At 44.2% G+C, this 16,401-nt stretch overlaps 1 protein-coding gene across 1 annotated transcript; it reads left to right on the forward strand.

Annotated features, from left to right (window-relative positions):
* The first annotated feature begins 1,612 nt into the window (after positions 1-1,612).
* Positions 1,613-15,702, forward strand: akap1b (A kinase (PRKA) anchor protein 1b). The gene is made up of 11 exons (XM_024445436.2): positions 1,613-1,923; positions 8,028-9,796; positions 11,440-11,564; positions 11,716-11,842; positions 11,936-12,063; positions 12,278-12,455; positions 12,546-12,696; positions 13,161-13,228; positions 13,427-13,500; positions 13,958-14,023; positions 14,262-15,702. The coding sequence occupies exons 2-11, from the start codon at positions 8,053-8,055 to the stop codon at positions 14,322-14,324; spliced, it is 2,724 nt and encodes a 907-aa protein (XP_024301204.1). The 5' UTR covers positions 1,613-1,923; positions 8,028-8,052; the 3' UTR covers positions 14,325-15,702.
* Positions 15,703-16,401: the final 699 nt, after the last annotated feature.

Raw genomic sequence — 16,401 nt, forward strand, 5'->3', positions numbered from 1 at the left:
ATGAGGGCGGCCATTACTTTGTCTGAAAGTCGTTGTTCCTCTAAAGTACCAGAGTCATCCACACCCTTCCTCTTGATTATAACCTTTTCATTTGTGCATATCAGTAAGGCTATATGTTGGAAGCTCTACCATTACACCGCGTATACCCATCTAGATTCCTGACCCTTTGTATCTGCAGACATGGAAGGGTTGGGAACGGCTGTTAATGAACAGTCATTGGGACAGGACCTCAATCCCAGATGCCCTTGCGTCAGATCCAGGGACATTGCACCAAAGACTAGCTTGCACTATGGGAAAGGATAATAATGATATCCATTCATTCAAAACATGTTTTACAAATGTTGCTCTTAATGAACAATGATTACTTTTGTGTGTGTGTGTGTGAGAGAGTGCAAAGCTGTCAAGGCAAAGGATGGCTACTTTGAAGAACCTCATTTTAAATGGATTTGAATTTGTTTAACACTTCTTTTTGGTTACTACATGATTCCATATGTGTTATTTCATAGTTGTGATGTCTACACTATTATTGTACAATATAGAAAATAGTCAAACTAAATAAAACCCTGGTATCAGTAGGTGTGTCCAAACTGGTACTGTATATCAGAATTTAATTAGGGTACCAAATGCAATTTACACAATTGGATAACAAGGAAACCAAATAAATGAATAAATATTGTTTTTGAATCCATGTGACAACTAAGATTAGACAACTGTCAGGGAAAACAGCTTGGATGAATTAATCAACAGAGTAATTGTCAGAACATGTCAGTTTTCCATAGCCGCCTTCAGGATCTAGAATGGCCTTTTGGTGTCCATTGGGATGACAAGGATATATATTGTGAGTAACCATAGACTCTCAAATGAGTGGTTGGCATGCACTATTCTGATTCACAGCCAAGAGTTTTGTGAAGTTGAATATCATAAAATGTAACATGTTTTATTTGAGGTGCAAAATATTTTGTCACTGGAGTGTTGTTCAGAATGTTTTTCTTTAAGTGGTATATTCACATTTTTTGTACAATTTGAAAATGGTATATTTACTATACTGTAAATACTTGTGATAATATTGTATAATTTCTTTTTTTGTAAAGCAGTAATTTACTGTATAATGTGTATAACGCATACATGTAATTATTCCATTGTTAATAAAAGTTTTGCGCTCCACTTTAAAGCCATGATTTGTTAACGCCATCTGAAGTTATTGGTAATGGAAGTGTTAATGAAAAAAATCTACAATCAGAGCACAAGCTAGTCCTATGGGAAAGTCTCAATTGCATCTCCTCGCGCCCCCGCTCTTCTTCAAACCCAATTGGAGGAAAAGGTCAGAGGGGAGGGACTTCTGACTTTCTCATCCAATGGGTTTTTGAGAAGGTGGCGAGGAGAGAGGACGCAAGGAGAGTGCTAATTGAGATAAAGCCACATGTTGGTGGCGACCTAATTGGGAAGGACGGGCTATTGGTACTGGCTGTAGCGGAATTTAATGGATTCGTATTTGATGCCATTCCATTGTTTCCTTTCCAGACATTATGTGCCGTCCTCTCAGCAGCCTCCACTGGACTTCTGTCAATGTGTCCAATGAGACAATATACTGCAAGGACATCAGTTTCATATCAAATTACATTATTTAGTTAAAGGACTACTGGGAGATAATTGTGTCCTTAATTACAATCAAACTTGACTGCATCTGTCTAACTCCGCGAGACTACCTTCTCTATTGTCGTCTCTCTTCTGCACCATTATCGCGAGGTTTGATCAGCTGTTAGGTCTGTTTTTAGAGTCTAGTGCTTGGACGGTCAACACGTGGGGAGGATAGAGAAAGATAGACACAGTAGGGGTACACGTTGGGATTGAGTCAGGCCCGGAAAACGTAAAATATCACGATCATTAAATTCACTGTGGCGGTACGGTGGACGTTTAAATACTGTAAGTATAATCCAAAAGTGTTAGTGTAAAATCGACAGCCATATGGGCCCACAGATGTCAGATTGATATGTAGTCTGTCTAACTACATTCTAAATATATCGAGTTGTTTAGCCGGTTGTCTACAATGTTGCGCTACTAAGTGTTCCATTCCAAGAAATGGAACAGTCGTTTTATTAAATTGGTTATAAATATTCTGCCACTATAGTCATCTGCAGCCCATGTCATTGAGTGTGTAGTTCACGCAGACATCGAACTGTGTAGTTTATTCTGCGTTCTAAAATGACAACGGTCTCAAAATATACATGTTATGTTAATTTTGTGGTCTGTAGTCACCATTTTGTGTTTATGAGTTTGCTTGGACGGATCATGTGAATTGCTAGCAAACAAGGTGGCTATCCATCATGTCCAGTTAGCAAGCTAACGTGAATGTTTCGGGGCCCACGATGCAGAGTTAGCCTAGCATTTCCAGGCTAGCCTACATGGCGACCACAAGATCATAATGCAAGATGTATGCGACGTTTGGTCACGAACTACTGTCTTGATTCTCTGCCAGGACACAATTGAAATGATATTGTCCCTACATTGTAGCGGAATCGTTTGTCGCATGCCTAGCATCAACACTGTGAATGGAGTGTCAGTCATAGTTCAGACTCAACGAAGATGGCTAACCGTATTCTAATGGTGGCTTAATGAATTAGGCACGTAAATGCACTGTTTCACCAAGATCTCGAATATATGTTTGGTTAAATCATGAATGTAATAATGTTTTGATTTTTAACTTGTGGTCCATGGGTTTTTTAACGGGTTCATCAGTGTTTGTTACAATAGTGTAGGGCTAACTTGATAACGTTACATTGTAAATCATCAAGTGCTGCGGCCTACCATGTTTTTATTACACTCAATGTGTAGGTCATAGCTAGCAAGTTACCTTGCCCAGACATTATGCGGCTATTGCTCAAGCACTGGGAGCCTCGAAACTTTGCCAGTTAGCCTACATTTAACAGCGTCATTTGTCAGTCTCTGCTTTGGAATGACAATGTGTAGCTATAGCCTTGCTGTAGGTTATTAAGTAGCGGTGCATAGGCTATTTCTGAAGCCCCATAGCAGCGTCTAGGCAATTGTAGCCTGACACTTTAATTCAGAGGTCCGGTTTTATGGGACGCTGTCGCCTTGCAATGAAACTGTAATTTAAATATTCTATATCACGAAATTATTATTATACGGCCTATAATAAACTATTGTTGGTCCCGCTTTTTAGACTACTGCTATGGGAATAATTCTCGTAGGATAGCCTACAACTGCGGACCAGAAATCTCTCGACTGGGGGAGAAGCATTATTATCGTGGGTATGCTTTGCAAGGTTGCCTCGTATTCCAAGTGCAGCATCGCTGTGTAATAAACTGCTCGTGCTCAGTGCATTGAATGGTTTGTGAAGTGTAAAGCAAATGCCGAGTGACCCTTCCCTCGTCTACCTCCAAGGTCGTACATATCTCATCTTGATTCTTTCGAGTCTAGTCAGGCCTGCTAGGCATGCTCTGTGTGGGTGTACACAGAGCGAAACACTAACCAAATCATTTTATTAGGTACTGGAGTAACTTTGTTTAGTTGGCCGTTATTCTAACCTTGTCAAAGGTGAATGTCTGAACAACTTATGACACTGGATTTTCGGGGGTGGGTTTTGCAGTCCAGAACTTTTCCTGTCGAAAAACAATATCCCAAGTATAAATAAGTACACACACGTAATCGTACCCAAAATATGTTTTGCGCAAAACTGCAAACTTCAAGGAGTGTGTCTGATGAGTGCACTCTGTCACTGTCCTCCCCTTTGCTTGAGGGAAAACTAGAGGATCAATAGACCACAAAAGAGGCAGGTAGCCTAGTGGTTAGAGCGTTGGGCCAGTAACGAAAGGTTTGCTAGATCAAATCCCGGAGCTGACAAGGTAAAAATCTGTCGTTCTGCCCCTCAACAAGGCAGTTAACCCACTGTTCATAGGCCGTCATTGTAAATAAGAATTTGTTCTTAGCTGACTTGCCTAGTTAAATAAAACATGTATATAAAGAACAAAGGCCCACCCCCATCTTGTGCCATGTCATGAATACTTGGACTACCTTTGGTTAGGTAAATCGGGTGATTCAATTAGGTGGAAAGGAGCCTGGAGTGCATCTATAACAAAAGAAAGCTAGCAAGGTGTCATGGACCTTCACACAGGGTCTGTCATGTGAAACTAGTCTGCATAATGAGAGGAATCTATAGTGAACCAGCCTTGAGCATATAAAGTGATATAAGTTCCAGCACGTTGTTTATTCCGACATGGTATGTCGTATTTTTATAGTATTGTGTGTGTATTCTACAATGTAGAAAATAGTAAAAATACTTTAAATGAGTAGCTGTGTCCAAACTTTTGACTGGTACTGTAGTTGTGGCTATCAAGAAAATGGAGGGTATAGGAGCTAGCGTTGCTTGAGTTTTGTGCCAAACAGATGCTGTTAGATTGTTAATGACTTTTCTGACCATTTGGAACAGTGTAAACAACATTAAATAAGTGTACCAGAGAGTCTGTTCTAACGGAAATTATAAACTGGGTGTTTCGAGCCCTGAATGCTGATTGGCTGACAGCCGTGGTAAATCAGACGGGGGGGGGGGTATTTGGCCAATATACTACGGCTAAGGGCTGTATCCAGGCACTCGGTGTTGCTTTGTGCATAAGAACAGCCCTTAGCCGTGGTATATTAGCCATATACCACACCCATTAATTTTCTTTAAAATAATATATATAAAGCCTTTATAACAATAGACTACAAACAGTTGCATGCATTCGTGAATTGCAGTTTATTTTTTTGGCTAAATATTCAAAGCTCCCTTTGTTTAATTTGAAAACTAAAATGCTTGATTGCATTTCAAAGCATGAATGTCTAGTATGCTGTGTGATCGCATGAATTAAGTAATGATTGATACAGTAGCCTTTTTATTGAAATATCAGCCTAGGTAAGGTATTAAGGCTAAACAGGAGACACTCTTAGGCCTACAACTTGATGATGGTTATGCTAGGCTACTATACAAGGCCTACTAATGATAACAACATGACTTATGATAATGAGGATCATGATAATAATTGTAATAAGAAGATCAAGAAAAAGGAGGGTATAGGAGTGAGCGTTGTGTGCATATTATGTGATGAACAGGTGCTGTTACAATATTTTTCTGCCTGTTTGGGACAGTGTAAACAACACTAAATTATAAGTAATGCCATTCTGTTCTAACCACCAACATTGTAAAGCCTTTATTACAGCATAGCAAAGATTTAAAAACAGCTGAATCTATGAAATTGCTTTCTGACATTTTGCCGTTGTGAGAGGCTGACAGAATCTCTAGGATATTAAACAAATACTCAGAGAAGCAGGGGCTTTTTTTTTTTTTTTTTTTTTTTTTTTTTTTCTTCTTCCCTTACTGTGTTATTGACTTGTTTATTGTTTACTCCATGTGTAACTCTTTGTTGTTGTCTGTTCACACTGCTTTGCTTAATCTTGGCCAGGTCGCAGTTGTAAATGAGAACTTGTTCTCAACTAGCGTACCTGGTTAAATAAAGGTGAAATAAAAAAATCTTTAGCTATATTTGGAGGATTTTTAAAGCCAAGCACATTTAACAGTTAGGCTATTAGATTAGAGACCTAATTAAACTGGAGTGTCCTCTATACTCAATGTTCTTAGACAATTAAGCTAAGACAAGCTATTTCCTTGTTGCTGCTTCCTCCGCCGCATTGTTGTCAATCCCAATATGCAGGTAAACTTTAATATTATGCACGTAGCAACATAGGGAAAGGTGCGAATTCTACAGCGCAATGAAGACTGTTTCAGAACCAAGGACGGTGACCATATCTAACGCAGAAGAAAACGCGTTTCTTATAAAATATTATTGCACCATTATTTTGACATAATATAACCATATGCAATTTCACATGTTTTAGAGTGATAGACTGCCATCCCTGGCACCTACAACAATACCCTGTTTAAAGGCACTTCAATATTTTGTCTTGCCCATTCACCTCTGAATGGAACACATACACAATCCAGGCCTAAAAATCCTTATTTAACTTGTCTCCTCCCCTTCATCTACACTAATGTGAGTGTGACATCAATAATAGATCATAGCTTTCACCTGGTCAGTCTGTCATGGAAAGATCAGGTGTTCTTAATGTTTTGTATGCTAATGATAGAAGCTACACAATCTATATAGTTTGCCTACAGAGAATATTGAAATGGACAGCAAGGGATGTATAATTTGCTAACCAGGTCTAAGCACCTTGTCATTCACTATGGAACATGACACCGAGGCTCTGTTTTGATAGAGAAGTTACTGGGTCATGACAAAGGGAGAACAGGTTTTGAAATGGGTTGACACAGGCAGCCCTTTTTTTCTACTAGTTGTTCTTTTGACCAATCAGATCAGCTCTGAAAAATATCTGATGTGATTGGTTAAAAGACCAATTAATGGGAAAATTCTCAAAATTGGGCTCTTTGTGTAAACGTAGCATTGGTGACCATGTCTAAGAAACCCACATTTTTGATCTCTCTGCCCCACTGAAAACAACCCTGATCTTGGTTTCTCTGGAGGCATTTGAAGGCTACCTGTTTTTCCCCTGCACATCAACATCTTTACCTGAGTCATTTTTAGGGCAGCCCACCATTCACCTATAATCCTATGTCATTCATCAACAAGCCTCTTACAGGTTCCTCCATCAGGTGAAATACGTGAAAGTTCTGTGTGCCTCAGTTTTGGGTTATGAAGAAACTGAAATATTGTTAAAATCCCAGTGACTAGAGCCTCCTCACAGACAGCTCACATTCAGATAGGCTATCATGGCCCTGGCTGTCTACCTGTACAGTGCAGACTGACTCTGTCAATTCCAGCTTTACAGTGGCCTGGAACGTGCAGAACACAGTTCAAAGTCCATGTTCATGGTGATCAGACCTGGCTCGTGTGTGTGTGTGTGTGTGTGTGTATTGGTGCTTGCTATGGGGCAGTGGAAGCCCAGCTGCCACACACCCTAGTAGGCTGCGGAAGAGGGGGGGAGGGGGGGGTTCCTTCCTTCCTTCCTTCTACAGGCTGGACCTGCTCTCGGTCTGTTAAGGAAAGGCATGCACAGACTTCATTTTTTTGATATGGAGTGCTTTGACCAATCAGCAGTGGAGCAGCTGGGCATGCTCAGTAGGTACAGGGAGGTTAAACATTAGCCCTGGTGGTGGCACAGCCACTCCTCCTGCTAGAAACTAGATCTTTGTGTTGCAGCTTGTTTTGGTTAGTAGAAACAAATATTACTTTTAAGCCACGGTAATGGGAATTTCTGTCTTTGAACATTTCTCAACGAGGCAATAGAAAACCATGGTGTGACCTATGTCTAGTCTGGGGCTTTTCTAGGCATACATGTATGTTAGGTTCAGGCTGCTGTGTCTTTCTTCACCGGGAGCTGTTGACAAAGGTGCTATGTCTTCAGTGTTTTATGTATTCCAAAGCATTGTGCAGTTCATCAATTCAAGTTGTGTGGCATGAGGAAAATAATGATTTCACTACTTTACTGTAAGTCATTGGTTAGTCTAGGCCTATTCACAGGAGTAACGCCTTATCGGGTTTCATTTCAGTAGTTTCTTTGAAGCTCTGCTCCCACCTGTAAACTGCCATGATAGTTTTTAAAGCATTTCTTGTAAGTCATTTTGGCCAAGCTACCATAGGACAGTTTCCTTTTGACCATCATGTTGTTCTCCCAGTGCCGTGCTTATTGTCAGCTGTGTGAACAGGGATGATGCATTTGGAATCTATTTTCCGCTCACACACCCTTCTAATTTCTGTGGGCGTGATTACACACACTATAGAATACCTGCTATGGTCTTTACACTATATTACCCAGGCGTATTATGCCATTTTTTGGGGTGAGTGTCAAATGAGACACTTAGGCTATTCAAAATGTTAACCACTGTCTTAACTTTAATATCTTGTTTGACACTATAATCCTGCACTCCAAATGTGTGAAACTAAAAGACTCACAGATCTCCCTCCAATAAGCTAACCTTAGCCTTTCTCGCTCTCTTTCTCCCTCTCGCTCTACAGGTGTAGCTGCTAAGGTCCTGAGGAGATGCCACTGAGGTTCCGGTCTATTGTCCCGTACACGCTGCCTGGAGTGCTGGCGCTTATAGGCTGGTGGTGGTACATCTCGCGCAAGAAAGAGCAAATCACCAACCATGACAGTGAGGAGGGGGCAGCGGCCATGGGCTTGCTGGCGTCCCCGGCCCCCAGTGATGGCAGCAACGGCCTGGTAGAGAAGGGGACAGTGTCCCTCTGCGCCACAGCCACTACCCCCACAACCACCAGCAGCAGCTGCAGAGAGAGAACAGCCAGCAGCAGAGTCAGACCATCCAAGGCCAAAGAGCAAAGGTCAACAGAACAGGAGGTCGTAGCACAAATTCACATCCCGGCCATTAAGGTCCAGGCAGTAGAGGTACAGAGTACGTCCTGTTCACCTACAGAGAGGGCCTCCCACCACCCAGACAGAGCCAACGCAGTCACAGAACCTGGTGTAGATAGGTGCCAACAGACACCCAGGAGCAGTTCTTCTCCTGCAGCCTCACCCTTACAAACACAGACCAGGAAGGAGAGCTGGGCTCTCCACGGAGAACACGGGGCCACTGGGCAGAGACCGTCAGTCGCCATTGCCTATGTTACAAAGCCGGTGAAATCAATGGTTACTGAGCAGGTCCCTGCTTCAGTGAAGGAGGCCATTGCCACAGCATCAGAAGCACTTGTTCTCTCCCAGACGGCCCACGCCACAACTAGTTCCTCCACAGCAGCAGACCTGATGAATGCAGAGAGACCTGAGCCAGAGGGGGAGGTGGCAGCAGCACATGAGGCAGCAGTGGCCTTCAACCAGAACCTACAAGTGGAGCTGGTGGCTAAAGATGCCCTCCTGGTCCCCTCCAGCAGTACCAAAGATGAGCTGCTCTCCTCGTCCTTCATCCCAGCTGAGACACCGGCCCAGGCCCTGAAAGTAGTCACACATGAGCTTCTTTTCCCAGAGACCCTCACATCTTCGCAGGGCTCCTACCATGCTGTTGTGACTAGTATTTCGGCCTTCCCGGCCCAAGGCCACCAGCAGGAGAATGGGGCCCCCTGCAGCAGCGAGGAGCTGGAGGACCTGGCAGCAGGTCTGATCACTGAGGTCATCTGGGCAGCCACCCAGGAGGTCCTCAGTGTTGCCTCCTGTCCAGAGACCTGGCTCGGCCAATCCGCTGCCGAGCCCTTCTGCAGAAGCACCCCGCTGGCCAATGGGAGGCCATGCTCTGAGCAAGAGGCACTCACAAGGAACATGCAGGAAGGGTCCTCCCCAATAAGCCACGCTGAGATGGAGTGGAGAGCGCAGCAGAAAGAAGGGATGCCCAACGGTTGCCCGCCCGCCCCGGCATGGGAGCCAATGGGGACCGCAAACGCACTGAATAACCCCTGGGCGGCAGCAGCAGCATCCTCGCAGGAGGGGAGGCGTGAGGCCAGCAGCGTACCTGTCAACCTGGACAAACTGAAGGGAAATGAAGGGGCGATGGTGGCCGAGGACTCAGCCTGCAGTACGTGCCACTCTGAGGATGGGGTCAGCATTGAGGACCAGCAGAGCAGGGAGAGCCAGGAGGATCTGATCCAGGTGTCAGGGATGTCTGAGGGGGAGGGTGGTCTGCGCCAGGTCCCAGAAGAGGTAGTGACCACAGAACAAGTGATGGCAGCCCTACCAGGCCATGTGCTGGGGGCTGTTGGCGAAATGAAGAGGCTCAACGGCATGGCCCTGAGGAACGGTTCTCACGGGATGAGTGAGACTGAGACCGATCAGTCTGGAGGTAAGATTACAGACCACACCATGTAGTGGAGTCAGGCTCATAGCAGCACAGATCTACACATGGCTGAGGGGAATTTTTGATTGGTTTGACTATCATTTGGAAAGTCACCGGCTTTGGTCTTAGAGCTGGTAAAATAACTATTCAGAAGTAGACAAGTCTGTGTGAATTGTGGGTAGGGAGTTTAATGGTCTCTGCTTCTGTGCTGTACCTTTCCAATTGTAACTAATGAGATCGCCAAATAGTAGCTGTAAGAGTAAATGTCTGAAGTCGGCCAAAACAAGTTGCCCATCTAAGAAATGCTTGCAGAATCATGTTGTGTCTACTAGCTAGTCTGCCACAAGCAAAAAAAAGCATACAGTTGAGGTGATAGTATTCTTTACTGTACTTTACTTAATGTTCTTTGCTGTTGATGGTGGCTAATACAGAACAGTGTGGTGGCTAGTTACCTTTCATAGTGTAGGTTGAAGTTAGTCCTTAGATGCTGTTTTACTTCTTACCACCCTGTGGCTATAGGGACTCTAGCTGTGTTTCTACTAGATGCCACCCTGAGGCTATAGGGACTCTAGCTGTGTTTCTACTAGATGCCACCCTGAGGCTATAGGGACTCTAGCTGTGTTTCTACTAGATGCCACCCACCCTGAGGCTATAGAGGCTATACCCTGGGACTCTAGCTGTGTTTCTACTAGATGCCACCCTGAGGCTATAGGGACTCTAGCTGTGTTTCTACCACCCTAGATGCCACCCTGAGGCTATAGGGACTCTAGCTGTGTTTCTACTAGATGCCACCCTGAGGCTATAGGGACTCTAGCTGTGTTTCTACTAGATGCCACCCTGAGGCTATAGGGACTCTAGCTGTGTTTCTACTAGATGCCACCCTGAGGCTATAGGGACTCTAGCTGTGTTTCTACTAGATGCCACCCTGAGGCTATAGGGACTCTAGCTGTGTTTCTACTAGATGCCACCCTGAGGCTATAGGGACTCTAGCTGTGTTTCTACTAGATGCCACCTTGAGGCTATAGGGACTCTAGCTGTGTTTCTACTAGATGCCACCTTGAGGCTATAGGGACTCTAGCTGTGTTTCTACTAGATGCCACCCTGAGGCTATAGGGACTCTAGCTGTGTTTGGGGAGCTGTACTTTTTGCTTAGGGGGCAAGTTGTGATGTCACCAACGGGAAGAACCACACCCAAAGCCTGCTGGGTGTTCCTGAAAAGGTTAGTGGTCACACAGAAGGTGAAGACTCAGAACAGTCCAGTGAAGGTGTCATTGTGTTTTTGTTCTGTCAGAGCAGCACTGTGATCAGATATGCCTGGTAAGAGCCATAGTGGTGTGCACGTGTTGGTGGACTTTGGATTAATGTTGGGTTAGTGGCGTTATGCCCTGTGTGTCATTTGTTTGATTAACAGCTCAATGACTTGTGTGTGGTGGGCTGATGTGGGTGATCTGGTGTATGTGTCTTAAACTTTGAGTTGTGTGTGTAAATGTGCACATGTCTGTCTTTTATTTAGTTAAAAAAAAATGTTTATTCATCCAGTTGTGTGAGGGTATATGGTTAGGTTAGACTCCAGTCATGTTTGGATGTGTAATTGTGAGTTGGTAAAAGACCTGTCTGACTCAGGACTGTGTGTGTCTGGATGTGTTCAGGCTCGGATGTGAACAGTATGGACTCGGTGGATAGTGGCTGCACCATGGGGGCTAGGGACAGTAGTGGCAGCCCTGCCATGGCTCTGGGCTCTGAACTTATCGTTTGGGAGATTGAGGTGCCAAAGGTGAGCCTGCTCCATCCCAACACCCAGAGACTTGACTAGTATTCAGAGGAAAATCCACTAGTTCCTTAGAAATGAGTCTCTTATCACATTCATTCTAACCCAATATCTCCTTGTAATGTCTTCTTCCGTTTCTGTTTTCTCCCTCTCTCAGCATCTGGTGGGTCGGTTAATTGGGAAACAGGGGCGATACGTGAGCTTCCTGAAGCAAAGCTCTGGTGCAAAGATCTATATCTCCACCCTGCCTTACACTCAAGAGTTTCAAATCTGCCACATAGAGGGTGAGTGGGGTAGTCCTCAACCGTCAGGAGCACATGAGTGCTGTAGGTCTACTGGTAGTAGAATTCTGCTGTTTTAATGTGTTTTCCTACTAGGCTCCCAGCAGCAGGTGGACAAAGCCTTGTCCTTGATCGGGAAGAAGTTTAAGGATTTGAACCTGACCAACCTCTATGCCCCCCCACCTCTGCCGCTCACGCTGCCCTCGCTGCCCATGACCTCCTGGGTAAGCATGGTACCTAGAGAGCCTGGAGGGTTGTGCAGGGTTCCCTTCTCTTTCTGTCTCTGTCTGTCTCTCAAATCTGTTCAAACATGCTTTATTTGCACGACAGTTAAGGTGCTGCTAATTGATTTGAAAGAAAGTGGATTAACTTAAAGAATGAGATGTTTGCCCTTATGTCTTCTCATTTGAAAGTTGTTAACTCTGTTTCTTCTCTCAGCTCCTGCTCCCCAGCGGTGTAACCGTGGAGGTGATCGTAGTGAACATTGTATCGGCGGGTCACCTCTTTGTCCAGCAGCACACACACCCTACGTACCACGCCCTGCGCAGCCTGGACCAGCAGATGTTCCTGTGTTACTCCCAGCCAGAGACACCCACCCTGCCCTCGCCTGCTGAGGGTAAGACCCCCCCCAAGGAGGGACATGGATGTCTTTTGAACCAGTTGTATGTGTAATCCAGACTCAATGCTTACCCTCTCTCTGTCTCAGTGGGGGTGATCTGTGCGGCGCCGGCGGTAGAGGGAGCCTGGTGGAGAGCCCAGGTCATTTCCTTCTACAAAGAGACCAGTGAGGTTGAGATCCGATATGTGGACTATGGTGGCTATGACAGAGTGAAGATTGACACACTACGGCAAATAAGGTGGGCCCCCCCTTAGACTCTGAAGGCTGAAAAAGCATGGCTAGTTGATGCACATTTTCAGAGTTTCGGGCAATTTCTTTCCAACTCAAGCCTATTCGGAGAAAGTTGTCAGAACTGGAATTCAGAAGAACTGGAATCTTTCCACACTTTCAAAGCTGTTTTCATTTCATTTTCCTTCATTTCTTTCTTAAGTTGACTTGTTTAGGTAAAATAGACACCAGTCCTGCTAGGTATAGTAGCCCGTCATTGTAAGTAAGAATGTGTTATTAACTGACTTGCCTAGTTAAATATAAGTCAAATAAAAAAATGGAAGTATTCATTCAACCATTTTTGTTTGGAAATTGTGCCCCCCTCTGGTCAAATAGTTTTGTCATATTTAGAGAGAACGGAATGTTATGTAAGAAGGGATGGCGGGTCTTTCTGCACACTGACTGAATGCTCTTATTTCAAATCTGTATTTTCAGGTCAGACTTCGTAACATTACCGTTCCAAGGTGCAGAAGTATTACTGGACAACATCGCCCCCCTTCCAGGTAACATCAAATGGCTAAATAAAAGGACATGGTACAGTTTACTTGCGATAAATGTCTTATTCTCAAGGACACTTTCCAAAATCAAGAAACTTTCCCAATTGAATGTCAAACTGTTCCAAAGTCAGTCTGCCTGTGGAAGGTCGTCAAATCTGCTGTTGTCATTTATGTTAACAAGTCTGTAAATGCATCCATCCACAGGAGAGAAGAGCTTTTCAACCGAGGCCGCCTCTGCACTGGAGGAGATGACGAGAGGGGTAGCACTGCTTGCACAGGTACCAAAAATACAGCATCTAGCACCAGGCAGCTAACTTGAGGACACTGCACTCTACTGTACTGCACTATACTCTGCTGTAATGTACTGCACTGTACTGTACTCTGCTGTAATGTACTGTACTCTGCTGTAGTGTACTGTACTCTGCTGTAGTGTACTGTACTCTGCTGTAGTGTACTGTACTCTACTGTACTGCACTATACTCTGCTGTAATGTACTGCACTGTACTGTAATGTACTGTACTCTACTGTAATGTAATGTACTCTACTGTAATGTACTGTACTCTGCTGTAGTGTACTGTACTCTGCTGTAGTGTAATGTACTGTACTCTACTGTAATGTACTGTACTCTACTGTAATGTACTGTACTCTACTGTAATGTACTGTACTCTACTGTAATGTACTGTACGCTCCACTGAAGGTAATTGGTTGCTAACCTGGCTGTTTCCTGTCTTCCAGGTCACAAACTACGACAACAACACTGGTCTCCCATTGGTCCAGATGTGGAACATGGTTGGAGAAGAGGTATGTTTACTTTTTTGGGAAGTTTAGACAAAGTATTTGAAATATTTCAGTGTAATTGTAAGCATTTCCATTTGGTGAAGTGGATATTCTTTCATTGTGGTGTATGGTTCATTAACTTCTGTATTTAACAATGCAAGACATTTTCACCTAAACATTCTGATGGCTGGCAAACCACTCGGTATCAATTGTTATATTACACTAATATGATGAATCTATCTTTCTCTCCATTTCCATACAGCTGGTATCAGTTAACCGCACACTGGCAGAGCGAGTGATGGGTACCTGGGTGGACAGCTTTTGAACCTTGCTGCCCCCCACCCGTCAACCCCTTCTCAGTTTTACCACACCCCTCCTAGAACCCTTCTTCTGAACTAGTCTCTGGAGTCTGACCCAACCAGCCCTCCAGAAACACCCCATAACACTTCAATGGAAGAACACAACCACTGGATTTGGGAATAATTTGTTTTTTTGGGGGCATTTTTACCCTAGATTTCACAAAGAAATAAAAATGGTTGTATGCAGAAAAAAACATGAAGTACTGCTTCAGAATAAGCCAACTCCCCTTCTCTCCTCCCCCACACACCAAAAGAACTTAAAGAAGGAAAATAAAGTACTTGTACATTTTAAAAATAGATCTATATTGTAACTAAAGGTCGATCTGATTTTTCGTCCTACCTGACATTTCACTCCACAACTTTGCCTGTGGATTCTCATCATGCTGTGGATGTATATCTCAACTCAATAGGAAACAGTGTCAATGGAGAACTAACCTCACTGTCAGCTGTAATTACATGTATACACTTGTATAGTGATATCAACAGAATTGGGCTTTGAAGACTGGGCTAAGTGTGGGGTTTCTATATTGTATGTAGTGCAGTAGCCAGTCCCCAGTTCATGTGCCGGCAGGCTGTGTCTCGTCGTTTGGTCTCATCATGACAGCCGGGGACATACAGGCCTGGGGGGGCTAAGAATGGCGTCTGGATTCATGGTTGTGAATGACGACTTCGTCTGTGGAGACAAATGTAGATCTCCGCTTTGTTGCCGCTAACCACAGTCAAGGAAACGGACAGGGTGGGGGTGATTCCTTTCTCCGACCCTCTGACTGGGAGAATGTGCAGAACCGGAATCCCAGGAGTCGCGTGAAGGCCCGCTCATCTGCCCTGGCCTCTCCAGTCTGTACAACACTGTGGCCTTATGGAGAAACCAAACGGGCTTCCTTTTCTGGGATCTCCAACTGACCTGCAAGCAGACCAACCTGACCCCTCTTTCCCCATGCAATCGCTGGTTGCCTTCAGCGTCTATCCATTGTCCTGCCTGGCATCTCAGCTGATGCACTCACCACTACATTTCAGATCCACTACTGTTGTCTGGCACTGGAGTTGTTGAGTCTGGGACATGATGTGGAAGGGTAGGGTGCACTAGCTCCCCCCCCACCTTCTTGACTGACTCCAGGGGCCTCGCGCAACTCTTGGTGCAACTGTCTAAGGTCTTTGGGAGAGGACACCGCCGTGCGGTTAACATTGGTGTGTGTGTGGAAACACTACAGCCACGGACAGGCCTCTGATGCCTGACCAGGAACTCTTACAAAGCATCTTACGTTAACGTAATTTAGCCCTGCTCAGTCAGGATAGACCCAGTGCTTATATTAAAATCAGTCTGTCTCCTAATATGCATGTTAACCTGCCCAGGTCTGCGTCCTTCTTATCGTCTTCACTGTGTTTTCTTCTACATACTACCCCGTAACATTATTACACTTTACATTTGTGTAGTTCCAGTTTCCATACTTACAAGCAGTTTAATGGATCCAAAATGAAGTCTTGCTGACAACACGAGGGTTGACTGTGTTTTTGTAGCCCATTTTCACTGTGGGATATGAGGTCCTTGACGGTACCGGTCCTCTTTACTCAGCAGCGTATGAAAGTGCAGTACAGAGAAAGTGAGCCATGAGAATCAGTCTCACACTGCAGATATTATTGTAAACGATGGCTTCATATACTGTATATCTGCTTTGGTCTTGTTGGGTTTTGCATAGGAATTAATTGTTTTGTCATTTATTGAACAGAATACACTTTTTTAAATATTTAACTGCTAATTTTTGCTGATGGGTGGTGTTGTCGTTGCCCCCCCGAATTGAATTGCTCTGGTAATAAGACAGCTTCCGTCCCTCTGCTTGGTCTTATGGAAGTTAAGAACCAGGATAGATTTTGGATATTACTTAACGGTTTTGCTTGACTATTCCTGCATTACTATTAAACTTGACAGTGTTGGCATGTAAACCACATGACAATACTTACTTCCTATACATATTGATCACATAGGTTAACTGCACTTTATCAACCTTGCTGCTAGAGTATATATTTCACACATTTTGTGTGATT

This window comes from Oncorhynchus tshawytscha, linkage group LG14, assembly GCF_018296145.1.
Source record: "Oncorhynchus tshawytscha isolate Ot180627B linkage group LG14, Otsh_v2.0, whole genome shotgun sequence".
In the NCBI taxonomy this organism is placed as follows: domain Eukaryota; kingdom Metazoa; phylum Chordata; class Actinopteri; order Salmoniformes; family Salmonidae; genus Oncorhynchus; species Oncorhynchus tshawytscha.